This window comes from Phyllobates terribilis, unplaced genomic scaffold (genome assembly GCF_046119375.1).
Source record: "Phyllobates terribilis strain yellow unplaced genomic scaffold, ASM4611937v1 Scaffold_1__5_contigs__length_1240528914, whole genome shotgun sequence".
Lineage (NCBI taxonomy): Eukaryota > Metazoa > Chordata > Amphibia > Anura > Dendrobatidae > Phyllobates > Phyllobates terribilis.
The window spans coordinates 771,323,861-771,350,875 of record NW_027362761.1 but is presented as its reverse complement, the minus strand read 5'-3'; the positions used below and the strand labels follow the sequence as shown (position 1 = coordinate 771,350,875).

The 27,015-nt window shown below is 46.1% G+C and overlaps 1 protein-coding gene across 2 annotated transcripts in view; it reads left to right on the top strand.

Moving 5' to 3' along the window:
- Positions 1–27,015, top strand: part of PSD3 (pleckstrin and Sec7 domain containing 3) — a 902,747-nt gene that overhangs the window by 356,481 nt on the left and 519,251 nt on the right. The window contains exon 1 of one of the 2 annotated variants that reach the window (XM_073636969.1): positions 5,376–5,612. The exons of the other annotated variant lie outside the window; for it this stretch is intronic. Coding sequence (XP_073493070.1) covers positions 5,532–5,612 — 81 coding nt within the window. The 5' untranslated portion in view covers positions 5,376–5,531. Of the gene's footprint in view, positions 1–5,375; positions 5,613–27,015 lie in introns of those variants that run through there. 2 annotated transcript variants of the gene reach the window in all.

Sequence of the window (27,015 nt, the reverse complement as noted above, 5' to 3'; positions counted from 1 at the left end):
TATGATTCCCCTTGTTCTCTGGCAGAAGCCATGACCCAGGCCATACAGATGGACCACAGAATCTGTGAGAGACGTGGTGAGCGACAGGGTGCCCGTTATATTCCTCAGAAGATCCATTTACCGGTGGAACTATATGATGTGGGAGTTGCTAGCTTTTGTGTTATGGAAAAAAAGACATAGACAAGATCTTGGACTCTGTCTATTCTATGGTTTCGCAGGACTGTCCAATTCACCCTCAAGCGAACAAGCTGTTGGGAAACGTCTCAGATAAAGTTCTGCCTAATAAGGTTTTGTCCTTCAAGAGTGAGATATTGCCAGCATTGGCTTTCATTGACTACGGGTCGGCAGCTAACTTTATTGATTTGGGACTGGTTCTGAAATTAGGATTAGGGACAGTTAGTCTTCAAGTTGGAGCACTTCACTATGAATCCATTTCCTGTTTTGTCTTGGATAATTTACCTGCTGGGGTGGTTCTGGGGCTTTCATGGCTACTTATTCACAATCTTGTTATTGATTGCTGTCAGAAGGAGATTGTTAAGTGGAGCCTCAAATGTCATAAGAAATGTCTCATTTCTGTACAAATATGCTTCGCTAGTTAGTCGGGAGGGTCTGCTGGGCTACCTGAAAGACTTCTGTGATGTGTTTTTGGAAAGAGAGGCGGACATTACCTTCCCATCGTCCTTATAAATGTGCTATTCCCTATGCAGGATGTCACCCCTCATATAATGCCCCATGCAGGATTTTACTGCCTCCATATAATGCCCCATGCAGGATATCACTTCTCCCCTCATATAATGCCCCATGCAGGATGTCACCCCCAATATAATGCCCAATGCATGATGTCACCCCCCATATAATGCCCCATGCAGGATGTCACTCCCCCCATATAATGCCCTATGCAGGATATCACTTCTCCCCCCCCATATAATGCCCCATGCAGGATGTCACCCCCCATATAATGCCCCATGCAGGATGTCACTTCTCCCCCCCATATAATGCCCTATGCAGGATGTCACCCCCCATATAATGCCCCATGCAGGATGTCCCTTTTCCCCCCATATAATGTCCCATGCAGGATGTCCCTTTCCCCCCATATAATGCCCCATGCAGGATGTCCCTTTCCCCCACCATATAATGCCTCATGCAGGATGTCCCTTTCCCCCCCATATAATGCCCCATGCAGGATGTCCCTTTCCCCCCATATAATGCCCCATGCAGAATGTCACCCCCCCTCTTTATAATGCCCCATGCAGGATATCACCCTCATCTCTTTAAAATGCCCCATGCAGGATGTCACCCCCCCTCTTTATAATGCCCCATGCAGGATGTCACCCCCCCATATAATGCCCCATGCAGGATGTCACCCCCCCATATAATGCCCCATGCAGGATGTCACCCTCCCATATAATGCCCCATGCAGGATGTCACATCCCCCCCATATAATGCCCCATGCCTCCATACATTAAAAAGAAAAAAAATCAAATACTCACCTCACTCCTCCTCCTCACCTGTTGCCGCTGCCCAGGACTGGACTCCAGCGTCGCCGGCGTCTTCCCGCTCTGCGCTGCCTGCGACGCCTCAGGGGAGGGCGCGGTGGAAAGACGTCACAGCACCCTCGGACCTGAGACGTCACAGGGAGCGCACAGCAAGAAAACAGGCACAGAGAGAGGTAAGTATCTGGCTGCCGGGGCCCTGAGCAAGCGAGGGAGAAGGGCGGGAGCTGGCACCGCTCTCCTCCGCCCATAGCCCGGCGGGGTACCCAACCGCGAATGGGCCCCCCGCCTGCTCAGAGCCCCGGCACTTGCCTGAATGTACCTCTATGAAAAATGATGTAAATACAAATTTACGAAGGCGTCATATCCATCCTTCTCCTCCCCTGTAGCTGCTGGATTTTTCTTTTTAAAAAAGAAAGCTGGTGGCCTCCGTCCTTGCCTCATTTCCGAGAACTGAACAAAATCACGGTTAAGAATACTTACCCACTTCCACTCAACCCCGACCTATATAATCCGCCTATGGGAGCTAAATGGTTTTCTAAACTTGACCTTAGAGGGGCTTACAATTTGATATGCATCAAGAAGAGTGATGAGTGGAAAACTGCGTTTTTAACATCCGAGGGTTTATTTGAAAACCTTGTCATGCCATATGGGTTAACCAATGCACCAGCAGTATTTCAAAACTTTATGAATGACATTTTTTCTGATTGCATTGGGAGATTTGTTGTGCTTTACCTTGATGATATTTAATTTTTTTCGCCTGATTTGGATTTTCACCAGGAACATGTCTGTGTAGTATTACAAAGGTTGAGGGAGAACTCTTTGTTTGCTAAAATTGAGAAATGTATTTTTTCTGTTCAGGAAATTTCATCATTCCTGGGGTTAATTTTATCGGCTGATGGGTTTAAGATAGACCTGGAGAAGGTGCAAGCCATAATAGATTGAGTCCAACCTAGTGACCTGAAAGTGTTGCAACATTTTCTAGGATTCGTCAACTACTATAGGAAATTTATTAGGGTTTTTTCTCTGATTGCTAAACCTCTTGCAGACATCACAAATAAATCTTTGTTACCCGACCTTGGATTTTGTTTTGACCATCTGTTTGCCTAGCCCCTTTGTCTTATCCGCTACCTTCTTGGAATTCTGACCCCGGACTGTTACCTGACTACGCCTTTGCCTCACCCCTCTGTTTATGACGTACCCTCCTGGCTTTTGACCTCCGACTCCTTGACTTCCCAACCTCACGGCTAGTCCGTGAGTAGTGACTACAGTCACAATACCCTTCTCTCCATGGGCCTTCTGATGAACTACTTCTCGGACGGGAAATGTGCTGACGAGCAGTATGTGGACTGATAAGATTGATAACCAGTGTGTAAACTCCTAAAATCAAACTGACCTTGCACAGCTCACCTATATTACACTAGTGTAACTGAAAACTTGCCTTTTATGTGACCTTGACAGTCCAATTTTACAAAACGATCTGAATAAGATGTCAGAATGGGCAAACACTTGTCAAATGAGATATAATGTTGATAAATGTAGAGTAATGCACCTAGAACAGCGTAATCATATTGTTGCTATAAATTAAATGGAAGTATACTTGGGACTACAGAACAGGAGAAGGACTTGGGTATTCTGGTTACAAGTAACCTGAGCGGCAGTACTCCATGTCAGGCAGCAGCCGCAAAAGCAAACAAGATTTTAGGGTGCATAAAAAGAGAGATAAAATCTAGTGATCCTAATGTATTGTTACCACTTTATAAATCACTTGTAAGGCCACATCTAGGATATGGGATCTAGTTTTGGGTATTTTAAAAAGGTTATTCAGAAGTTAGAGCCAGTTCAAAAGTGGGCAACTAGATTATTACAAGAGTTGCAAGACCTCTTATATGATGATAGGTTGGTAAAATTAGGCTTGTTTAGCTAGGAAAAAATACATTTCAGAGATCTTATTTATATGTATAAATACATGTTTGGTCAGTACAAAGGACTGGCACATGACTTACTCCTTTCAAAGACCATACTAAGGACCAGGGGGCACTCATTACGGGTGGAAGAAAGGCGATTCCAGCAGCTAAACAGGAAAGGGTTCTTTACAGTCAGAGCAGTCAGAATGTGGAATGCCGACCACAAGAGGTAGAGATGGCTGACACTATTACAGCTTTCAAAAAAGGGCTGGATGATTTCCTCGCTACACATAACATTGTGGGTTATAGATAATTTAGTGACAAAATGTAAAATTGATGGAGAAAGGTTGAGCTTGATGGACCAAGGTCTTTTTTCAACCTATGTAACTATGTGCCCCTTTGACAATGAGCTGCTATGCTTATGTGTAACCGCTATGCTCAAGTGCCTCTTTGGCAAAAGTTAAGAGATAAAAGATTGCGGATAAGAACTCAGTTACTTCAGCCAAATGTAATAGAAGGAGAAAAGTCTTTCAGAGAATCAGTGCAAGATGTATGTAATAAGGAGAAAGAGCGCCATCTGGTGAGCATTTCAAGTTTGGACGCTGGACCCGGTCAGGTGACCTCCAGCAGAGGATTTCAAAATTTAACGGTTGAGCGCGCAGGGCCTGAGGTGATTTTGGTGCCAGTCACAGGGAGAGACGTGACGCAGACCGGACGCGCTGAAGGAACCAGCGAGAGAGACCAGGGTGAGAGACCCATAAGGCAAGACGGGTGGCTGCCGGTGAACGAGTGCGGGATTCAGCGCAGCGGTCCCTCGGGTGTCACGGCTACGGAAGAGGACCTGGACTTGGATATGACATTAAGGAAATGTACAAGACCCTCCTACCCACGACGTGGTAAACTACCCTGATTGACAGAACAAAGAGAGGATAGAAACGAGTCATGCCGGAGAGATCACGTCAGCAGAAGCCGACGAGTGTCATCACTGAACTCGGCTGTCACTTCAACCGCTCCATCACGGTACCGGGAACAATCGGGTTTAGGGTATCAGGTTGGGAGGGGGACAGGTGAGGTGGAATAAGCCAAACGGGATCTGATTTACTTTGTCAGAAAAAGACTTAAAGGCCTAGCGGGAATAACCGGAGACCCCCGCTAGGGCCATTTGCAGAACCAATGGACTTCAGTGCTAATCCCATATTTGGCCTAGATACAGTATTTTAGAGAAGGATTTTATTGCTATTTCAGAAGTATTTGTTATTGTTCTCATTACTAACCCCTGTTGCAATCCCTGTCAGCTTTGTTTAATATATATACATATATAAATTGCTATTTATAGCTATTTGACTGTCCTCATTTTGTGACTCTGCGCGTTGCATTCTGACACCTGCATTACACAAGCACCATATTTTCCTCAGCTTCGTGTTTCATCTGCTGTACACACTTTAAGCAGAAGTCTCTTTAGCCGATATTCTTACTACTCTTGCAGTATTATCCAGAGATGCACGGTGGCTCAGTGGTCAGCTCTGTTGCTTTGCAGCGTTGGGGTCTTAGGTGCAAACCTGCAAGGAGTCTGTATGTTCTCCCCGTGTTTGCGTGGGTTTCCTCCAGGTTCTCCGGTTTCCTCCCACACTCCAAAGACATACTGATAGGAAATCTAGATTGTGAGCTCCGATGGGGAGAGTGATGCTGATTTCTGTAAAGCTCTGTGGAAATTAATGGCGTTATATAAGTGACATAATAACATTTCACTGCTAAGGATGTAAGTAATACGTCTTGATTTAAAAAAATATATATCGTGTGTTAAAGGGGGTGTCTCATCGGAGTTTACATGTTATTTCTAAGTTGTCATCTTATTTGGGGCAGGTGCAGAGAGAGAACTGATAAGACACCAGGGAACACAGATTATTGTAGCTATCCTATTTCAGTTCAGCACGGATCTAAACAAAAGCCAAGTCTTGAGTCGTGCCGCTGACATCAGGAAAGCTTTTACTGAGCAGCGCAGCTCCCGAGACGTCTTTTATGAATAGTCTGTCTCAGGGCAGGACGGAGACCGGTGTAATGCACATGCCCAGAGGCTGCACTGGGCAATACTAAAAGGACCTGGGACTGGACGGCCGGGTGTTCATTGTGAATGCACTTTCTCCATTGCTCTGAAGTGCTGGGGGACAGCTCCAGTGGCAACATAGAGAAGCAGGAGACCCCCCAATGGACCGTGAGTAGTGATTTATGGACGAAGCATTTTAGCCTTCAGATGATATCAGGATCAAAGCTTTCTGGGCAATATTCAGGGTGCAGCACTTGTCTGAAGTCAGGGAGGAGGAAGGACATGTTACTTCCTGGATCAGTGTGTGTGAGGGAGGGGGACCTGCAAGTGACAATAGAAAGAAAGAGCCCAGCTCCTACCATTATCTTCTCCCCTGGTGCAGCCTCCAGGGCTGTGATACAAGGACGGATCCTAATGTTACCCATCAGAATAGGTGCTCTCCGAATTTGGTCTCTTCAGTTCTGATGATTTCTTTGAACCTATGTCCATGTTCAGTTAGGCATAAGCGGCATGCATGTTATCTGCACATCTTGACTTTTATTTTTAGCAAGTGTTGTGAGTCTAAGGTCTCATTCAGAAGTCCATGCAAATTGGTCCACTAAGTCACGGACTGGCTGCGGGTCTCCCAACCGGAGCATGGCAGCTTAAAATATTTCTCTGAAGCTCTCACTCTCGGGTCTGGAGACCCGCAGCCAGTCCGTGCATTGCGGTCCGAGATCGGACAGAGATGTCTGCATGAGCCCTAAGGCTGGGTTCAGACCAGCAGATGCAAAATTGTACTTTTTCATCCCCCAAAAAACTGACAATTTTTCATCCATATAGCCATCTGTATGCAATCCGTATGGCATCAGTGTGTCCATTGTTTACGTCCGCATGCAATCTATATGTCCAGTCTGCACATCCTTATTCCACCATTTTTTTACATGCACAATTTAATAAATAATAAAGGACAGATACAGTTTCCTATCTTTATAATTGTAATGTAACTGTTAAAAACGCGTGACATGCAGATGATAACCCACATGTGATCTGTGTTTTACTCACCCATTGACTTATAGTCTTATCTGGATAAAGATCAAAGTAGCGCATACTGCGATTTTCTACACATGGATCATCAATGCACTTTTCAAATTTGCAGCATGTCAATTGTTTCAGTTTTTGCAACATTTTTTACCCATTGAATGCATAAAAAAACACATAAAAAAGTGTGTAATACATGCAACACTGTGTTTTTCATGTGGAAGAAAATGCTGCAAAAAGCACTATGTGAACATACCCTTAAGCATGAAACTTGAAACTAAATATATTGTTAGCAATTAAACTTTTTCTCGATACAGCAGCTTGGTGAAATACCTCTTTCATATATAATGTCCATGTTTTCCACACTAAAGCTAGAGCTACATGACAACTTTGGTCACAACTCACAACACCTCACAAACGCAATATCACATTACATTACATCTAATATTAGTCAACGTAGTCACATTGTAAAATGCTATGACGGTAATGCGACAGTAACAACAAATGCAAAACTGGCTTTGCACAAGCTGCTTTGCCTCCGTAAAATGTCAATGTAAGTCAAGTGCGAGTGCAACTCTCTTGTGGTATGTCTGCGATTTTGCAAAAATGTAACCTAAAAACAGTTGCATGTCAATGAAACACTGAAGAATTGCACATATTTTTTGATCATAAGAGTGTGAAAAATATTGCAGCATGCACTAGTTTCTTCCATGTCGGAGACTTGCCTATTCAAGTCTATGATGTGGGCAAAAAAAATCGGATACCGGACGGAACATCTATATAGCATCTGATTTTTACAGATACATTACAATGCAGAAAACTGTATTTGGACTTTTAAATTTTAAGAACTAATAATCTATAAAAATGGATGATATACGGATGTCACAAGGACGTAAAAAACGAACATACAGTACCTGGGATTTCACGCGGATGGCGATATGGATGAAAATTGGCTAATTTTTCTGGATGAAACTAGGGTCCATTTTTTATACACTCGTGTGAACTTAACCTAATAGAAATTTACAAAATATGTGGATGTTGTAAAGGACGAGTCTGTGTAATAACCATACTGGTTTAATAAATAGCCAACAGCCAAGAAAGATTATTATGAGGAAAGTCAAAGCTAGCATTTACATTACTATGGTCGGCAAATTGTATTTATTATGTTGTGATAGAACTTATAAACCAAGTTCATGGATGGCATAACAGTAACTGAGAGCTCAATCTCTCAGATGTTTGAATCTGTGTTCAGCCCTGTCAGAGGTTCTGTCACTTATTACTGCAAAAATATACTGGCCATCAAAATGGTGGATTCAGTTGAATGCCAGTGGACCCCATTATACGTCAGTTGGGTCTGTTGTACTCTGTGAGGATCGACAACATCTAAATAATTTCCATTATGAAAGGCAGACATAGCACAGATCAAACCGGTTCTTTGCAGTAGCAATCAAGAGCGTTTATGGCCATATCTGAAATAGCACAAAGCTTTTTTTAGGGATTATTCTGTGAAAAATCAGCAGAAAAAAAAAGGCTGCAAAAAGTAGCATTTTTCCTGTGTATATACAGTGGGTACGGAAAGTATTCAGACCCCTTTAAGTTTTTCACTCTTTGTTTCATTGCAGCCATTTGGTAAATTCTAAAAAGTTCATTTTTTTCTCATTAATGTACACTCTGTACCCCATCGTTACTGAAAAAAACAGAAATATAGAAATTTTTGCAAATTTATTAAAAAAGAAAAACTGAAATATCACATGGTCATAAGTATTCAGACCCTTTGCTCAGTATTGAGTAGAAGCACCCTTTTGAGCCACTACGGCCATGAGTCTTCTTGGGAATGATGCAACAAGTTTTTCACACCTGGATTTGGGGATCCTCTGCCATTCTTCCTTGTAGATCCTCTCCACTTCCGTCAGGTTGGATGGTGAACGTTGGTGGACAACCATTTTCAGGTCTCTCCAGAGATGCTCAATTGGGTTTAGGTCAGGGTTCTGGCTGGGCCAGTCAAGAATGATCACAGAGTTGTTATGAAGCCACTCCTTTGTTATTTTAGCTGTGTGCTTAGGGTCACACAGCTGGACTCCAATGAAGGAGTAGAACCATCTCAAGGAGGATCACAAGGAAATGGACAGCATGTGACTTAAATATAAGTGTCTGAGCAAAGGGTCTGAATACTTATGACCATGTGATATTTCAGTTTTTCTTTTTTAATAAATTTGCAAAAATTTCTACATTTCTGTTTTTTTTCAGTCAAGATGGGGTGCAGAGTGTACGTTAATGGCTGAAATGAAACAAAGAGTGAAAAATGTAAAGGGGTCTGAATACTTTCCATACCCAGTGTATATGAAGGCATCCATATGGTGTTATTTCCCTCTTTGAAACAATGTTAAATAGAAAATAACCTTGCTTCGTAGTGTGATCCCTGCTGAGGAAGACAATTTACATGATACACTGGTGCTCAATGGTACAGCTCTCTTAATAAGGCTAAGTTTACATGATGCTATTTTCTGTCCAAGTGCTGTCCGTGGAAAATATTGACAGCACAAGGACCAATGTTACTTAACAGGGCTGTTCAGATTTACTGTTGTTCTGCGTGAAAAAAAAATCTCAGCATGCACTAGTCGTCTGCATATTTTGGATGACACTTGCCTATTCCATAAGGATCATCCATATAGCATCCAAATTTTAAGTATACATTGCAATTTTTTAACTGTTCATGGCCTTGTAAGTTTTAAAGAGAACCTGTCAGGCAATTCATGTTGCCCCATACCACAGGCAGCATGAATCCGCAGCCTGGCAGTAAAATTGAATCCGGGTATATTATTCTCTGAAATGCTCCAACGTTTCTGAGAAAGTATATTTTAAAGATCCCGTTATAGCTAGCACCATAGCCAAAGACAAGAGTAGTCCGGCGCCCCCAAGCCAGCTTCTCCCAATGCCATTGCAGGTGTTTGAGAGGTCTCTCCCTCAATTGTACTTAGGGAGAGACCTGTCAATAAACTGTAGCAGCGCTGGGAAATGCCAGCAGGGGGCAGAGCTGGACTAGTCTCCTGCTATGGTTCCTTGCTGGATTTTCAAAGTATAATTTCTCAGAAATGCTCGAGTGTTTAAGAGAATAATATACAAGCTGCAATCACACATTCATTCTGCTTGTGGTTTGGACAGTGTAACGGGTCTGGGAGATGGAACCTCTGAGCAACTATACAAGGGGGCAGTCCTTGTAAGGAAGCGGGTGGCTCCCAGGGAAGACGGGCAGGTAGTCACGGCAAGTGACAGGGACAGTCTCTGGGTAGAAGGGCAGGTAGTCACGGCAAATTGACAGGGACAGTCTCTGGGTAGAAGGGCAGGTAGTCACGGCAAGTGACAGGGACAGTCTCTGGGTAGAAGGACAGCAGGCTGGTGGCTGGTGAGCACTCCCAGGTGAGCGGGCGAGAGTCTCTGGACAGGCAGGTGGTCACGGCAAGTGACGGCAGAGCCTCCAGGTAGGCTAGCAGGCGGGTAGCAGGTGAGCGCTCCCAGGTGAGCGGGCAAGAGTCTCTGGACAGGCAGGTGGTCACGGCAAGTGACGGCAGAGCCTCCAGGTAGGCTAGCAGGCGGGTAGCAGGTGAGCGCTCCCAGGTGAGCGGGCAAGAGTCTGTGGACAGGCAGGTGGTCACGGCAAGTGACGGCAGAGCCTCCAGGTAGGCTAGCAGGCAGGTAGCAGGTGAGCGCTCCCAGGTGAGCGGGCAGGCTGGTCCATAGACAGACTGACAGGTGTCGGAGGGCAGACCGTCGGACCGCAGGCTTGCAAGCAGGTAAGCGGATATCAGGCAGGTATCAAGCAGGAATCTGGCAGGTGACTGGCAGGTAACAGGCAGGAATCTGGCAGGTGACTGGCAGGTAACTGGTAACGGGACCTGAGGGCTGAAGCAGAGTGAAGGCTTTGCAACAACATTGCTCGGGCACCTCCATTTTGGAGGAGGTGCCTTATATATGGGAAGTCCTCCGGCAATTGGCCGGGGACTCCTTAGGATGGCGCGCGCGGTCCCTTTAAGAGAGGGGGAGCGCGCGCGCCCTAAGCACGCTGCCGGGGAAGGAGCGCGTGCCGGAAGCAGCGGGGAGAGAAGCGCTGGAGGACGCCGCGCCAGGAGCGGGGAGGTGAGAGGGACGGCGTCTCTTCCTAGTACGGGGCAGAGACGCCGATGCTACAGTACCCACCCCCTTTAGGCCCCCTCTTTTTTTGGCCAGAAAGAAATTTTTCAAGAAGCGGGGCGTTGATGTTCTCCCTGGGTTCCCAAGTTCTCTCCTCAGGACCAAACCCCCTCCAATCTACCAGAAAAAAGGTCTTTCCTCTTACCCTCTTGGAGGCCAGAATACTCTCTACCTCAAAGACGTCATCAGCGGAAACCGGAGCAGGAGGGGCACCTGGATTATTGGAAAAAGAGTTAAAGACAACGGGTTTGAGGAGAGATACCGTACAGACCAAAAGTTTGGACACACCTTCTCATTTAAAGATTTTTCTGTATTTTCATGACTATGAAAATTGTACATTCACACTGAAGGCATCAAAACTATGAATTGACACATATGGAATTATATACTTAGCAAAAAAGTGTGAAACAACTGAAAATATGTCTTATATTCTAGGTTCTTCAAAGTAGCCACCTTTTGCTTTGATGACTGCTTTGCACACTCTTGGCATTCTCTTGATGAGCTTCAAGAGGTAGTCACCGGAAATGGTTTTCACTTCACAGGTGTGCCCTGTCAGGTTTAATAAGTGGGATTTCTTGCCTTATAAATGGGGTTGGGACCATCAGTTGTGTTGTGCAGAAGTCAGGTGTATACACAGCTGATAGTCCTACTGAATAGACTGTTAGAATTTGTATTATGGCAAGTAAAAAGCAGCTAAGTACAGAAAAACGAGTGGCCATCATTACTTTAAGAAATGAAGGTCAGTCAGTGCGAAAAATTGGGAAAACTTTGAAAGTGTCCCCAAGTGCAGTTGCAAAAACCATCAATCACTACAAAGAAACTGGCTCACATGAGGACCACTTCAGGAAAGGAAAACCAAGAGCCACCTCTTCTTCTGAGGATAAGTTTATCCGAGTCACCAGCCTCAGAAATCGCAGGTTTACAGCAGCTCAGATTAGAGACCAGGTCAATGCCACACAGAGTTCTAGCAGCAGACACATCTCTACAACAACTGTTAAGAGGAGACTTTGTGCAGCAGGCCTTCATGGTAAAATAGCTGCTAGGAAACCATTGCTAAGGACAGGCAACAAGCAGAAGAGACTTGTTTGAGCTAAAGAACACAAGGAATGGACATTAGACCAGTGGAAATCTGTGCTTTGGTCTGATGAGTCCAAATTTGAGATCTTTGGTTCCAACCACCGTGTCTTTGTGCAGCGCAGAAAAGATGAACGGATGGACTCTACATGCCTGGTTCCCACCGTGAAGCATGGAGGAGGAGGTGTGATGGTGTGGGGGTGCTTTGCTGGTGACACTGTTGGGGATTTATTCAAAATTGAAGGCATACTGAACCAGCATGGCTACCACAGCATCTTGCAGCAGCATGCTATTCCATCCGGTTTGCGTTTAGTTGGACCATAATTTATTTTTCAACAGGACAATGACCCCAAACACACCTCCAGGCTGTGTAAGGGCTATTTGACCAAGAAGGAGAGTGATGGAGTGCTACACCAGATGACCTGGCCTCCACAGTCACCAGACCTGAATCCAATCGAGATGGTTTGGGGTGAGCTGGACCGCAGAGTGAAGGCAAAAGGGCCAACAAGTGCCAAGCATCTCTGGGAACTCCTTCAAGATTGCTGGAAGACCATTTCCGGTGACTACTTCTTGAAGCTCATCAAGAGAATGGCAAGAGTGTGCAAAGCAAAAGGTGGCTACTTTGAAGAACCTAGAATATAAGACATATTTTCAGTTGTTTCACACTTTTTTGTTAAGTATGTAATTCCACAAGAGTTAATTCATAGTTTTGATGCCTTCAGTGTGAATGTACAATTTTCATAGTCATGAAAATACAGAAAAATCTTTAAATGAGAAGGTGTGTCCAAACTTTTGGTCTGTACTGTACGTGGAAGGAGTTGGGAATCCGTAGGGTGGCGGGGAGTTTTAATTTGTAGGCCACAGGGTTAATTTGCCTGAGGACTTCGAAGGGACCGATGAATCGAGGGCCCAACTTGAAGGAGGGTACTTTGAGCCGCACATGTTTGGACGAGAGCCAAACCTTGTCTCCCGGACGGAATTGAGGTGGATCCAGACTTCTCTTATCAGCATATCTCTTCATCCGCTCAGAGGACAGAAGAAGAGCGGACCAGGTACTCTCCCAAATAGTAGAAAATTCGCTGACAAGAGACTCCGCAGCAGGGTTGTCCACAGAAACGGAGACAGGAAGTGGAATCCGGGGATGTTGGCCACCGACTATAAAGAACGGGGATTTGGAAGAGGATTCGCTCTCATGGTTATTGTAAGAGAACTCGGCCCATGGTAGGAGATCCACCCAGTCCGAATGGTGTGCATTAACGAAGTGCCGGAGGTAACTGGTCAGGATCTGATTGATCCGCTCCACTTGACCATTGGACTGTGGGTGGTAAGCGGAGGAGAAGTCCAGGGTGATGTCTAGCAGCTTACATGTGGCTCTCCAGAAGCGTGAAGTGAACTGAACCCCACGATCCGACACGATGTGGAGGGGCAGGCCATGGAGACGGAAGATGTGGCGGATAAAGTCTTTAGCCAGCTCGGGTGCAGATGGGAGACCAGGCAGGGGAATGAAGTGGGCCATCTTAGAAAAGCGGTCAGCGACAACCCAAATGACTGTACAACCGGCAGAAATAGGAAGATCGGTGATAAAGTCCATAGCAATGTGCTGCCAAGGAGCAGCAGGTACGGGAAGGGGCAGGAGATGGCCGGCTGGTAGATGTCTGGGAACTTTGTTACGGGCACAGGATGAGCAGGCCGCGACGAAGTCTACCACATCCTTATGCAGGGTAGGCCACCAGTAATGCCGGATAATGAGTTGGAAGGTCTTCTTTTGGCCAGCATGGCCAGCTAGTTTAGAAGAATGTCCCCAGCGAAGAACCCTCTCCCGATCTGGTACAGCTACAAACGTCTTACCGGGTGGGAGACGAGTCAGATCCAAGGGGGCCACATTCATCACCTTGGAGGAGTCGATGATGTGCGTAGGCTCCTCCTCTTGATCGGAGGACAGGAAGGACCGGGACAAGGCATCAGCTTTGACGTTCTTGTCTGCCGGACGGAAATGAAGAATGAAGTCGAAGCGGGCAAAAAACAATGACCACCGGGCCTGGCGAGGATTGAGTCTCTGGGCATTTTGGAGATATGCCAGGTTTTTGTGATCCGTGTAGATAATTACCGGGTAGAGAGCCCCTTCAAGCAGATAGCGCCACTCCCCCAGTGCCAATTTGATGGCTAACAATTCACGGTCTCCTATGGAGTAGTTGCGCTCAGACGAGGAGAAGATTTTGGAGAAGAAGCCGCAGGTTACCATTCTCCCGGTAGAAGATCTTTGGGTGAGTACCGCTCCGGCTCCAGAGGAGGAGGCATCAACCTCCAGGTAGAATTGTTTATTACAGTCCGGACGGTGCAGGACGGGAGCAGAGGCGAAGGCTTTCTTTAAGGAAAGGAAGGCCTCCTCGACTTCAGGCGACCATGTCCTGGGATTAGCCCCCTTACGGGTAAGTGCAGATATGGGAGCAGTCCGAGACGAGAAGTGTGGGATGAAAAGACGATAGTAATTAGCGAAGCCCAGGAATCGCTGTATCGCCTTCAAACCTTCAGGACGAGGCCATTTTAGAACGGAAGAGAGCTTCTCGGGATCCATTTGCAGACCTGTCTGGGAGATGACATAGCCCAAGAACGGTAGGGAGGTCTGGTCGAAGAGGCACTTCTCGTATTTGGCATAGAGGTGGTTCTGCCGAAGCCTAAGCAGGACCTGACGAACATCTCTTCGGTGTGTGGGGAGGTCCGGAGAGAAGACCAAGATATCGTCCAGGTATACCACTACGCAGGAGTACAGGAGGACACGGAAGATGTCGTTGACTAGTTCTTGAAAGACAGCGGGAGCATTACAGAGACCGAAGGGCATCACAAGGTACTCATAGTGACCGTCCCGGGTATTGAATGCCGTCTTCCACTCGTCTCCTTGACGGATACGGACCAGGTTATATGCTCCTCGTAGATCCAGCTTGGAGAAGATCCTGGCGCCCTTGAGACGGTCAAACAATTCGGAGATGAGCGGCAGGGGGTATTTGTTTTTTACTGTGATGAGATTGAGTCCTCTGTAGTCAATACAGGGACGTAGCGAGCCATCTTTCTTTTTGACAAAGAAGAATCCGGCTCCAGCCGGGGAGGTAGATTTTCGGATAAATCCCCTAGCCAGATTCTCTTCAATGTACTCAGACATGGCCCGGGTCTCGGCTGCAGACAACGGGTAGATACGCCCACGGGGAGGAGTGGTGCCAGGTACCAGGTCGATCGGGCAGTCATATGGCCTATGGGGTGGCAACATCTCTGCTTCCTTCTTACCGAAGACGTCCGCAAAGGGCCAGTAAGGAGCCGGGAGACATTGGTAAATTAGCTGGAGTAGGCGGAGGGCGAGCTGGGCGGACCGAAACCAGGCAGGTCCTATGGCAGTCAGGACCCCATCGGAGTACTTCACCGGAACGCCAGTTCAATACGGGTTCGTGTGTCTGGAGCCAAGGTAGACCTACCAACAGGGAGTGAGAAAGTCCGGACAGCACATGCAATGAGATTTCCTCAGAGTGCAGCATTCCCACCTGCAGGGTTATGGGTTCAGTGACGAGCAGGATGGTCTCCGAGAGAAGTCTTCCATCCACGGAGGCGACTGACAATGGTTCAGCCAGGGACTTGGTGGGAATACGGTATCTCTCTACCAGAGACTGGGAGATGAGGTTTCCAGCAGCTCCAGAATCCAGGTGGGTGAGTTCAAAGTGACGGTTTTCTCCCCAAGCAATAGGGACCGGTAAAGTCAGAGACGGAGAGGGCTTACTTTTGTCTAGGACGACCTCTCCGAGCGGTCCTAGACACTGGCGTTTCCCGGCTTTTCCGGGCAGGAACGGATGAAGTGCTCCATACTGCCACAATAGAAACAGCTTCCCTCGGCTCGGCGAGATTCTTGGCGAGATCTGACCATCTTGGTCTGGTCGATCTGCATAGGTTCAGGCGAGAGCGCCCGCGGAGTGACTGGTTGAGAGGCAGGTCTCAGGGAAGTAGGAGCAGAGCAAGAAAAGTCTTTCTCCCAGGCAGTCTCTTTGGTACGTTCTTGGAACCGGATGCCAATCCGGGTAGCTAGTGACACCAGGTCATCCAGAGTGGTAGGAATGTCCCGACCAGCTAACTCGTCCTTAATCCGACCGGAAAGACCCTCCCAGAAGATGGACACCAGAGCCTCATTTTCCCATTTTCTCAGAAGCGAGGGTGCGGAACCGTATGGCATATTGGCCCACGGTGAGGCTCCCTTGGCGGAGACGTAGCAGAGAGGAGGCAGAAGAGGTTTTCCGTCCAGGTTCATCGAAGACTTTCCGGAAAGCAGCGATGAAAGACGGCAGGTCGGACACCAGGGGATCCCCTCTCTCCCACAGGGGATTTAGCCATGCCAGTGCCTCCCCAGTGAGATGGGACATGATGAAGGCCACCTTGGCCCGGTCGGAGATGAACTGGTATGCCAATAGCTCAAAGTGCAGGGTGCACTGGTTTATGAAACCCCGAGCTAAAGTAGGTTCGTCGGCAAAGCGTGGAGGTGCCAGAAGCCGAGGTCCATAGTCGGGCACCATGAAGGGACTGGATTGCGGTACCGCAGGAATGGGAACGGCTGGACCAGAGGTAGACATAGACGAGTCACACAATGCGCCTAGACGAGAGTTAACGGACCGTAGATAGGACAGTACCACCTCCTGCTGAGTTTTCTGACGTAAGACTTCCTGGTGCAGATCGGAGATCTGGGGGCCACCGGGTTCCATGGCCCGAGCAAACTGTAACGGGTCTGGGAGGTGGAACCTCTGAGCAACTATACAAGGGGGCAGTCCTTGTAAGGAAGCGGGTGGCTCCCAGGGAAGACGGGCAGGTAGTCACGGCAAGTGACAGGGACAGTCTCTGGGTAGAAGGGCAGGTAGTCACGGCAAGTGACAGGGACAGTCTCTGGGTAGAAGGGCAGGTAGTCACGGCAAGTGACAGGGACAGTCTCTGGGTAGAAGGACAGCAGGCTGGTGGCTGGTGAGCGCTCCCAGGTGAGCGGGCAAGAGTCTCTGGACAGGCAGGTGGTCACGGCAAGTGACGGCAGAGCCTCCAGGTAGGCTAGCAGGCAGGTAGCAGGTGAGCGCTCCCAGGTGAGCGGGCAGGCTGGTCCATAGACAGACTGACAGGTGTCGGAGGGCAGACCGTCGGACCGCAGGCTTGCAAGCAGGTAAGCGGATATCAGGCAGGTATCAAGCAGGAATCTGGCAGGTGACTGGCAGGTAACAGGCAGGAATCTGGCAGGTGACTGGCAGGTAACTGGTAACGGGACCTGAGGGCTGAAGCAGAGTGAAGGCTTTGCAACAACATTGCTCGGGCACCTCCATTTTGGAGGAGGTGCCTTATATATGGGAGGTCCTCCGGCAATTGGCCGGGGACTCCTTAGGACGGCGCGCGTGGTCCCTTTAAGAGAGGGGTGCGCGCGCGCGCCCTAAGCACACTGCCGGGGAAGGAGCGCGTGCCGGAAGCAGCGGGGAGAGAAGCGCTGGAGGACGCCATGCCAGGAGCGGGGAGGTGAGAGGGACGGCGTCTCTGCCTAGTACGGGGCAGAGACGCCGATGCTACAGACAGCATGATTTGCCTGACAGGTTCCCCATAATAACAGCTGATATATAAAAATGTATGTCATACTGATTGCATATTGATGACAATATAGGTGAAAAATATTGTCCGTTTCTTCTGGATGAAAATCATACAATTTTTTATATGCACTTGCCTAAATTCGACCCAATAATACATTTGGAGTTTTAAGGTTAATTCACATGTAACAAATTTGTTGCGGAAAATTATATAATAATTCACAAAGTAATCTATAGTTACAAATCCTTACAAATTGTGGGGATTTTGATGTTGGTTTTGCGGCTGGCTTCCCTGCGGAAGGGTGCAAAACAAAAACGCCATATTCACTTTCTCATGTGTTTCCATGATTCTTTACTTCATGGTCCCTTGACCAACAGAGGATTAGCTAAGGGACTCACTGTGGTGCCAGGACAAACAAGAGTAATGTTTTTTTTTTTTATCCTATTTGCAGTTTCAAAGTGGTAGTCAAATCTGCATAAAAAGTTGCAAGATTTGATCCAGATTTGCCGCTGTAATGTGTATTTGTAGTTTCTGGCAGAATTGCTGCTGACATTTTCCTGAATGAGTTGGGGATGTCCACAATGTGACCAAGAGTATGCAATGTAACAAACTAATAAAAAAAAAATTATTATCAACCCACTGAATCCCCCGCTGCTCCAGTCCTGCAGCCCCTTTGGTCTACGCTGATCCTGCGCTGGTCAAATTCCGTACATCATTCATAATTGCTGCCAATTACTGGCCTCAGTACTGACATGTACATGTATAGATGTAGCAGAGGTTATCATGGCTTAATTGGTAGCTTTTCACAGAAGGGTATCATAATTAACAGGATTAAGAGAATTTAACATTGCACTAGTCATTGATTGATGTCAAGTTACTGTAGGTGTCAAATTACCCATTTTTCTGCTGTTTATCGGTGCTATCTGAGTCAATGTAACGATTGCTAGATCTGTATATCACAGGGCCTGTGATAGGCTGCAGCAGTCACATGAATGAGGGACAGATGTAATTAATAGATGCCTGATCGGAGTGGCAATGCTGGAGGGTGAGGGATTAAACAGTTAATGGGCGTTTCTAAGGACTCATGCAGGGGACCATATTTTCGGTCCAACTGCTATCCGACAAAACATTGGATCGGACAAATGTTATTCGATGTGGCCGTGTATAATAAGTCCAATTTTTACCTCGGACCGAGAAAAGAATCATATCATGCCCGATTTGCATCTGTACATCACATCGCACTCGGTCATGCAAGTCAATGAGTCTGTAGAAACCATTGGACCGGACTCTGGTGACATCTGAGTGCGGTCTGATTTTCACGGACTGACAGAATTGAGAAGATGTGCCACTATTCCACCATTCACAGTGTCCTAAGGATGCTGTGAGTGACAGATCAGCCGCCCTATAGGATCAGAGACGTGTTAAACTCTCAGAATTGTGAGTGACAGCTCAGCCGCTCAATCTGAGGTATGGGTGTGCTGAGCTGTCAGTATTGTGAATGACAGCTCAGCTGTTCAATCTGACCTGGCCTGTGAGGTTTCCACCAGATGTCGCCCATTGTGGGTGATTACCTGGCTATTTAGTTGGCTGGCAATGATTAGAAAATTGGCAGTTGTAGCTTAGCTTAAGTGGTGTGTATTCTGATATTCAAATCTCTGTTGCCCAACCTTGGATTTACCTTTTACCATCCGTAAGCCTAGCCACTTTTTCTTGATCCACTATTTTCTTGGAATTCTGGCTCGGGACTGTGATCTGAGACGCGTTTGTCTCACCCCTCTGTTTATGACGTATCCTTCTGGCTTATGCCGTCAGACTCCTTGACTTCCCCAACTCATGGCTTGTCTGTGAGAAGTGACTCAGGATCACATTATGGAGACATTTTTTTCTCCATCGCATCATCTGAGAAAATCGGAACACATTGTGATCACACTCTGATCAGAGTGTGATCAGCATGATCGGACCTATTTTCTCTAATGAGAGAAAATATGGTCGTGTGACCCCAGCCTTAAAGGGGTTGCCCACTACTAGGACAACGCTTTCTCGATCTGAATGGTGCAGATAAAATAAAAACACATACTTCCCACCCGTTCCAGTGGTGTCGGCACTCCTCTTGTGTGGTTGTTATGACATATGAGCCCTAAGCACAATCAGCACTGGTGTCACTGTCCTCACCTTCAGATAAATAAACTACCTCTTGATGTTCAATTTGTCTTAAGGCAGGAACAGTGACACCAACGCTCATTGGGCGCTGGGCTCATGTGTCATAAGAACTGCACAGGAGCCCCGGGAACGCGAGTACCGACACCATTGGAACGGCGCCAGCACAGGAGGTGAGTGTTTTTTATTTTATCAGCTCCAAACATTCAGATTGAGAAGGGGTTGTCCTAGTAGTGGATAACCCCTTTAATCTTATTACATTCCCTCTTCTTGGCCAAGTTGTGTAAAATCACGGTAAACTCTTTTTTACATCTTTCCAAGACCAATTTATAGTATTAGTATGTTTCCATTCTTATTTTGATTCCTGTAGAAAACTCATTTCTCCCTCTATTAGACCCCTTGCACTCATAGACATTTTTTTTCTTGTATACAGTGGGGAAAAAAAGTATTTAGTCAGCCACCAATTGTGCAAGTTCTCCCACTTAAAAAGATGAGAGAGGCCTGTAATTGACATCATAGGTAGACCTCAACTATGAGAGACAAAATGAGAAAACAAATCCTGAAAATCACGTTGTCTGATTTGGAAAGAATTTTTTTCAAATTTTGGTGGAAAATAAGTATTTGATCAATTACAAAAGTTCATCTCAATACTTTGTTATATATCCTTTTTTGGCAATGACAGAGGTCAAACGTTTTATGTAAGTCTTCACAAGGTTTGGCACACACTGTTGCTGGTATGTTGGCCCATTCCTCCATACAGATCTCCTCTAGAGCAGTGATGTTTTGGGGCTGTCGCTGGACAACATGGACTTTCAACTCCCTCCAAAGGTTTTCTATAGGGTTTAGATCTGGAGACTGGCTAGGCCACTCCAGGACCTTGAAATGCTCCTTACGAAGCCACTCCTTCGTTGCCCTGGCGGTGTGCTTGGGATCATTGTCATGCTGAAAGACTCAGCCATGTTTCATCTGACCATATGACATTCTCCCAATACTCTTCTGGATCATCCAAATGCTCTCTAGCAAACTTCAGATGGGCCCGAACATGTAATGGCTTAAGCAGGGGGACACGTCTGGCACTGCAGGATCTGAGTCCCTGGCGGTGTAGTGTGTTACTGATGGCAGCCTGTGTAACGTTGGCTACAGCTCTCTGCAGGTCATTCACTAGGTCCCCCCGTGTGGTTCTGGGATTTTTGCTCACCGTTCTTGAGATCATTTTGACCCAATGAGGTGAGATCTGGTGTGGAGCCCCAGATTGAGGGAGATTATCAGTGGTCTTGTATGTCTTCCATTTTCTAATTATTGCTCCCACAGTTGATTGATTTCTTCACACCAAGATTCAGTCTTCCCAGCCTGGTGCAGGGCTACACTTTTGTTTCTGGTGTCCTTTCTTTGGTCCTCACCATAGTGGAGTTTAGAGTGTGACTGTTTGAGGTTGCAGACAGGTGTCTTTTATACTGTTAACAAGTTCAAACAGTTGCCAGTACTACAGGTAATGAGTGGAGGACAGAGGAGCCTCTTAAAGAAGAAGTTACAGGTCTGTGAGAGCCAGAAATCTTGCTTGTTTGTAATTAACCAAATACTTATTTTCCACCAAAATTTGAAAAAAATTCTTTCCAAATCAGACAATGTGATATTCAGGATTTGTTTTCTCATTTTGTCTCTCATAGTTGAGGTCTACCTATGATGTCAATTACAGGCCGACCTCATCTTTTTAAGTGGGAGAACTTGCACAATTGGTGGCTGACTAAATACTTTTTTTCCCCACTGTAAATCAACAGAAAGAAAAATGTGCTATGCTCCATTAACAGTTTTAGAGAGGTATGGTCCTATAGAAACAATGCTCTTTGGTTAGAATACCTCTGTTTGATATCACACAGTATTTTTTGTCAGATTCATGATATATCAGAGATTCAGTGAGACCTCCTTCATTGTTATGGAGTTTGTATGGAGCCGGGGCCTTACAATATCAGCCTCCTACTTGCAATACAGGTATCTTAGCAGATAAGTGTAATATCATGTCAGTGAATAAAACTGATTGTTGTAATTTGGTTGCTCTCCCAATTTCCTGACAAATACCCTTAATCTGAGAATATTTTATACATGGTTAGCTTTTGAATGGAGTCTGCTAAAGGGATTGCTCTTTGTGCAGAAATTTCTATACGCTCCCATTGGTCTGCGTGTCATACTCTGCAATGAGCCAGTTTCCTCAGGCAATTCCTAATTATATCTGAACTGAACATGTGGAGAATGCATTTACAAATTGGATCCTGTATTTATTGAATAAACACATTACATTCATGTCTGTCTGTATTCCCAAAGTGCCTGTAATATATGCATTTCCTGTGCGGCAGCTTTAGTCTATGTGCGGCTCTGTATACCGTTCAGAGCAGAGGTTTACGTCATTCATGTTCACATCTTCATTGCATGATAGTTACAATACCTTAATATTGTGATTTTGGAAAATGTCTGATTTACTTATTGCTTATTTCCTAATATTTTCTATTCTGTTTTTGGTCAGTGGCCAGTTGTATAAAATGTATCTCTTTTGTAGCATTTTCCAGCAACATAAACATTGTACATTTTCCAGATGTGACCCTTATGGAGATACATAGACATAATTTTTTTTTGTAGTGTAAACTATGGTAGACCTGCAAAAAATCATTTAAAAGGTTTCAGGGTTTAAGCCAAATTTGTGCAGTCACTATGTGAGTGCAGATTGCTGAATCCTGACAGTGTGTATTGTGCACTCTGCTAGGATTCCGCAATGATTCCTGCTCGAGTGGGCAGTCACGTGTCACCTTAGTATGAAATTTGCATAGCTGCAGTCACGTGTTTTCTAGCAACTTGACCTTGTCTAGCAACTATATCATTGACCATACATGACAAGTACTTTTTACCTATTATGCCCCCCTATTTCCTAACATATTGTAATGTTGCGAGCAGGGCCCTCACTCCTACTGTACCTGCTGCACTATGTGTTACTCAGTAATGTCTTTGTTGTCTATACATGTCAGCACTTACTGTAATTGTAAAGTGCTGAGGAATATGTTAGCGTCACTGGTGTAACTAGAGTCTGACAGGCCCGGTGTAAAGTTTGGACCTGGGTATCCCCTGCATTTTGGTCAGATGTATGGACCCTTGTAGCGTTCTAAATCCTATAAGGATATACGTTTTGTCCACCACTTTCCCCCCATTATGTAGTTATGTCTCCCATCCTGTACTAATGTCCCCCATCCTGGGCCCATTCTGGTGTATATCTCCCCCATCCTGGTATATATGTCCCCCATTCTGGGCCCTTTCCTGGTATATATGTCTCCCATCCTGGTATATATATATTCCTCATCCTGGTATATATGTCTCTCATCCTGGTATATGTGTTCCTTATCCTGGTATATGTGTCCCACATCCTGGTATATATGTCTCCCATCCTAGTATATATATATCCCCAATCCTGGTATATATGTCTCCCATCCTTGGCCCATCCTGGTATATATGTTCCCCTTCCTGGTATATATGTTCCCCATCTTGATATATATGTTCCTTACCCTGGGCCCCATCCTGGTATATATGTCTCCCATCCTGGGCCTATCCTGGTACATATATCCCCCATCCTGGTACATATGTCCCCCATCCTGGTACTGTATATATCTCTCCCATCATGGGCCCATCCTGGTACATATGTCCCCCATCCTGGTATAAATGTTCCAAATCCTGGGCCCCATCCTGGTATACATGTCCCCCATCCTGGTATATATGTTCCTTATCCTGGTATATATGTCCCCCATCCTGGTATATATGTCCCTCATCCTGGCCCCATCCTGGTGTATATGTCTCTCATCCTGGGCTCATTCTAGTATATATGTCTCCCATCCTGGGCCCATTATAGTGTATATGTCTCCCATCCTGGGCCCATCCTAGTATATATGTATCCCATCCTTGGCCCATCCTGGTATATATGTCTCCCATCCTGGGCGTGTCCTGGTATATATGTCTCCCATCCTGGTCGTGTCCTGGTATATATGTCCCCCATTCTGCCGCTCAGAGATGTGTCTAGGTTTTCCAGCACCTGGGGTAACAATTCAGTTTGGCGTCCTCCCCATATCCCAAGCACATATAAGATTTGCACACTTAGTCACGTGCCGACGAGTTGCTCTTCGTAATTCTCTCAATGTTCAGTGAAAAACTGAGAGAAGCAGGAAGAAAAGCTCGTTGTCATGTGACCGTAAGTGTGAAAATCACATATGAGTGAAGTGGCCATTGGATGAATGCTCATCCTCATACTATCTCCTCTGACACACCCCGGCTAACCATACTGTCTCCTTATATACAGTATTTACCCCCTCACTCTCCATACTGCCTCCTCACACATCCTCCTGACTCCCTATACTGTGTCTGCACCCATCCCATCACCCTCGCTTCCCATACTGTGCCAGCTTACATTCTTCCCCTCGCTCCTCATACTGTGTTCACATACATTTTCCCCCTCACTACTCATACTGTATCCGCACCCATCCCCCCACTCACCATACTGTGTCCTCATTCATCCCCCCATTAACCATACTGTATGTGCACCCATCCCCTCCCTCGTTTCCCATACTGTGTACGCACCCATCCCCTCCCTCGCTTCCCATACTATGTCTACATATATTGCCTCCCTTGCTCCCCATACTTTGTCCACACCCATCCTATCCCTCTCCCTCCCAAAACTGCGACCGCTCACATCCCCTCCCTCGCTCCTCATACAGTGTCCACATATGTTTCCTCCCTCGCTCTCCATAATGTTTCCGAACCCATTCTCCACATTCTGTGTCGGCACTAATCCCCCCTCATACTATTTCCTCATACATTCCCCCCTCATACTATTTCCTCATACATTCCCCAAATTTCTCCCACTTCCCATATTGTGTCTGCACCTGTCCCTTCCTTGCTCCCAAAACTGTGTCCTAAAATCTGTCCCAACCCCCCGTTACACTAAATCTTCCCCACCACCCCCCGTTGCACTAAATCTTACTCTCCCCCCATTACGCTAAATCTTTGGAGTCTTCAGCTCCACTGGAGCACTTACCACTGTTCGCGCCTCTGCAGCGCCGGAGAGTGATGTCAGCAGCATGATCATATGACCTGATCACGCTGCTGACGTCATCCTGACCCAGCAGTCAGAGTTTCAATGGTACTCGCATCTGAAAGACGCGAGTACATTTGATCACTGGGAGCCGGTGCGCTGCACCTTCTCTGAGCCGGCTCAGAGAACGGCTGACTCCCAGTCGAGGGAGACACCTTGGACTGCCGCACCAGGCGACCCGGCTGCGCCCCCTACCGGCTGCACCCGGGTAGATGCCCTGCCTGCTCCTCCCTTAGATACATCTCTGCTGCTGTTCTTTAATACATAAAAAAAATAAACGATTCTACTCACCTTCCCCTGCTCACATGCCATGCGGCATCCTCTTGTTTAGCTAGTGCAGAGGCCAACAGCTGACTTCAGTGTGCAAGCGGTGGGCAGCGCATGATGTCACTACTGTGCGCCGCCAGTGACTTGCACGACAACATCACCCCGGTGGGTCTTCTTCTGCAATTCAGCAGCATGTGCGTCCCCTGGAATATGCGCTGGCATCGGCGGGCCCCTTTCTGCATGGGCCCAGTTGCACTCTATGTGACTGTGATCGTTACTGCCCTGGTTGGCGCTATATAAATAAAATTATTATTATGTTCTACTGAGAGAAGCAGATGAGAAGCTAGTTGGTACATAACCACCAGTATTCAAGTCGCATGCCAGCCCATTTGAGCAGGCAACACAGCAAAATCCTGAAAGTGTGCACATTGCTAACTGTCAGGAATCAGCAGTCTGTAATCACATAGAGTGACTGCCGAAATTTAGGTGAAGCTAGGAAAACCTCTTTAGCTAAGCAGTGCAACACTTTGTGGCATTGCAATGAATGACAGTAGAAACATACAAAACTTTGGAATATATAAAGTATGGCAAGTAAGTGAAGATTTCTTTCCAATGCATGAGAATAAAATAGCCAGTTTTTAGTGTAAAAAGAGCCCCCAAAAGCCGCAAAATGTACAAAAAGAGTTAAATTGTACCAATTTTTTTTCTGTATTTGTTGAAAAAGTGGACGTGTTGTACAAGGAGGGGGCATAGTCAAGACATATGGTATTTACTAGGTTTAACACCAGAAAATGTTAAAAATTTTGGTGCAAATCTGCACCTGCTCATATACTGTACATAAATCACATTTTCTGTCTAGAGTATTCTAAGGCTATACAAAATTTACTACGTGGCATGTGCCTTTTAATAACTTTTCCGCTATTCATTCTAATGATTTTTTTTTAAAACAGGCATTTAAAAGGGCCGTCTTTATAAATCTGCCCCACAGAATTGACTCGTGAAGCATGATGTCTGAAATGTCACAAAATAAATAGAATATTGATGAGAATGTGTGACATTTCATCTAATTATAGACATTTATAGCATTTCTACCGGATAAATGTCTGATAAGTGTGGGTCTCAGCTTTGAGACCTGGACTTAAGTGGCCCAGGCAAAAAGAGATACAGCAAATATGGTGCACATACATGGTCCACTTACCACTTCAAATTGTTTTTCTCGCCAGTTATTATAAATATGTCTTTAAGGAGATAAATTACCTGAAGTCCCACAACATTGAGATCTGCTTGCCTCCCTATTACAAACCTAGCCATGGCAACACCCAAAAATGCGGTGAAATGTTACAGCCACTTTTTCTTAGTGTTCTTTTTTCGATTCAGACTATGTGTATTTTTTTTAGAACTTAACTTCATTATCAACCAATTTAAAGAAGGCATTACAAGGCAGAAACTGTTTTGCCTACTACAATCTCAGATTGTTATTATTAGGAGCTTCTTATTGATCCAGTTTTAGTGTCTCTGCTATAAAGCATTACAAGAAAATGTACTAAACTTTAGCACAGTTTCAGTAACAGGAAACATTACTTGTATCGTGGCAGTAAAGTGTTTGTAACTCGTGTATTATTATTTAAAGATCTTTCACCAGTTTAAAGGGGTACTCCGGGGAGACATAACATTTTTGTACTGTCTCTGCCCTCATAAACTACAAGGATGAGATGCCTCTTGCAGTTATATGATCTTTCTAACCATTGTAATTCAGTGTGATTGGAGCTGCTTCTCACTGCTCCTCCCTCTCTACTGGGTCAATATGTCACACAGCAGTGTGAAGCTCCCCACTGTGAGTAACAGCCAGCCTGAGAAGAGGGAGTGAGGTGGTAACATGCTGCTCCTGGTTTTTAGTAGCAGCAGCCAGTCCCCTGATGTCTCATTCACTGCAGCACAAGATGAGGGGGCGGGCGGGGGCGTGGCATGCCTCCCTGGCTTTTAGCAGCCAGACCCCTGAAAATGTCTCCTTCACTGCAGGGCTACTAGCAGGGAGCAGGCCGCACCCCCTTATCTCAGACTGGCTGTTACAGCGGGGAGCTTCACACTGCTGTGTGACATATTATCCCAGATGGGAGGGGGGAGCAGTGAAGAGCAGCTCCTGTCACACTGAATTAC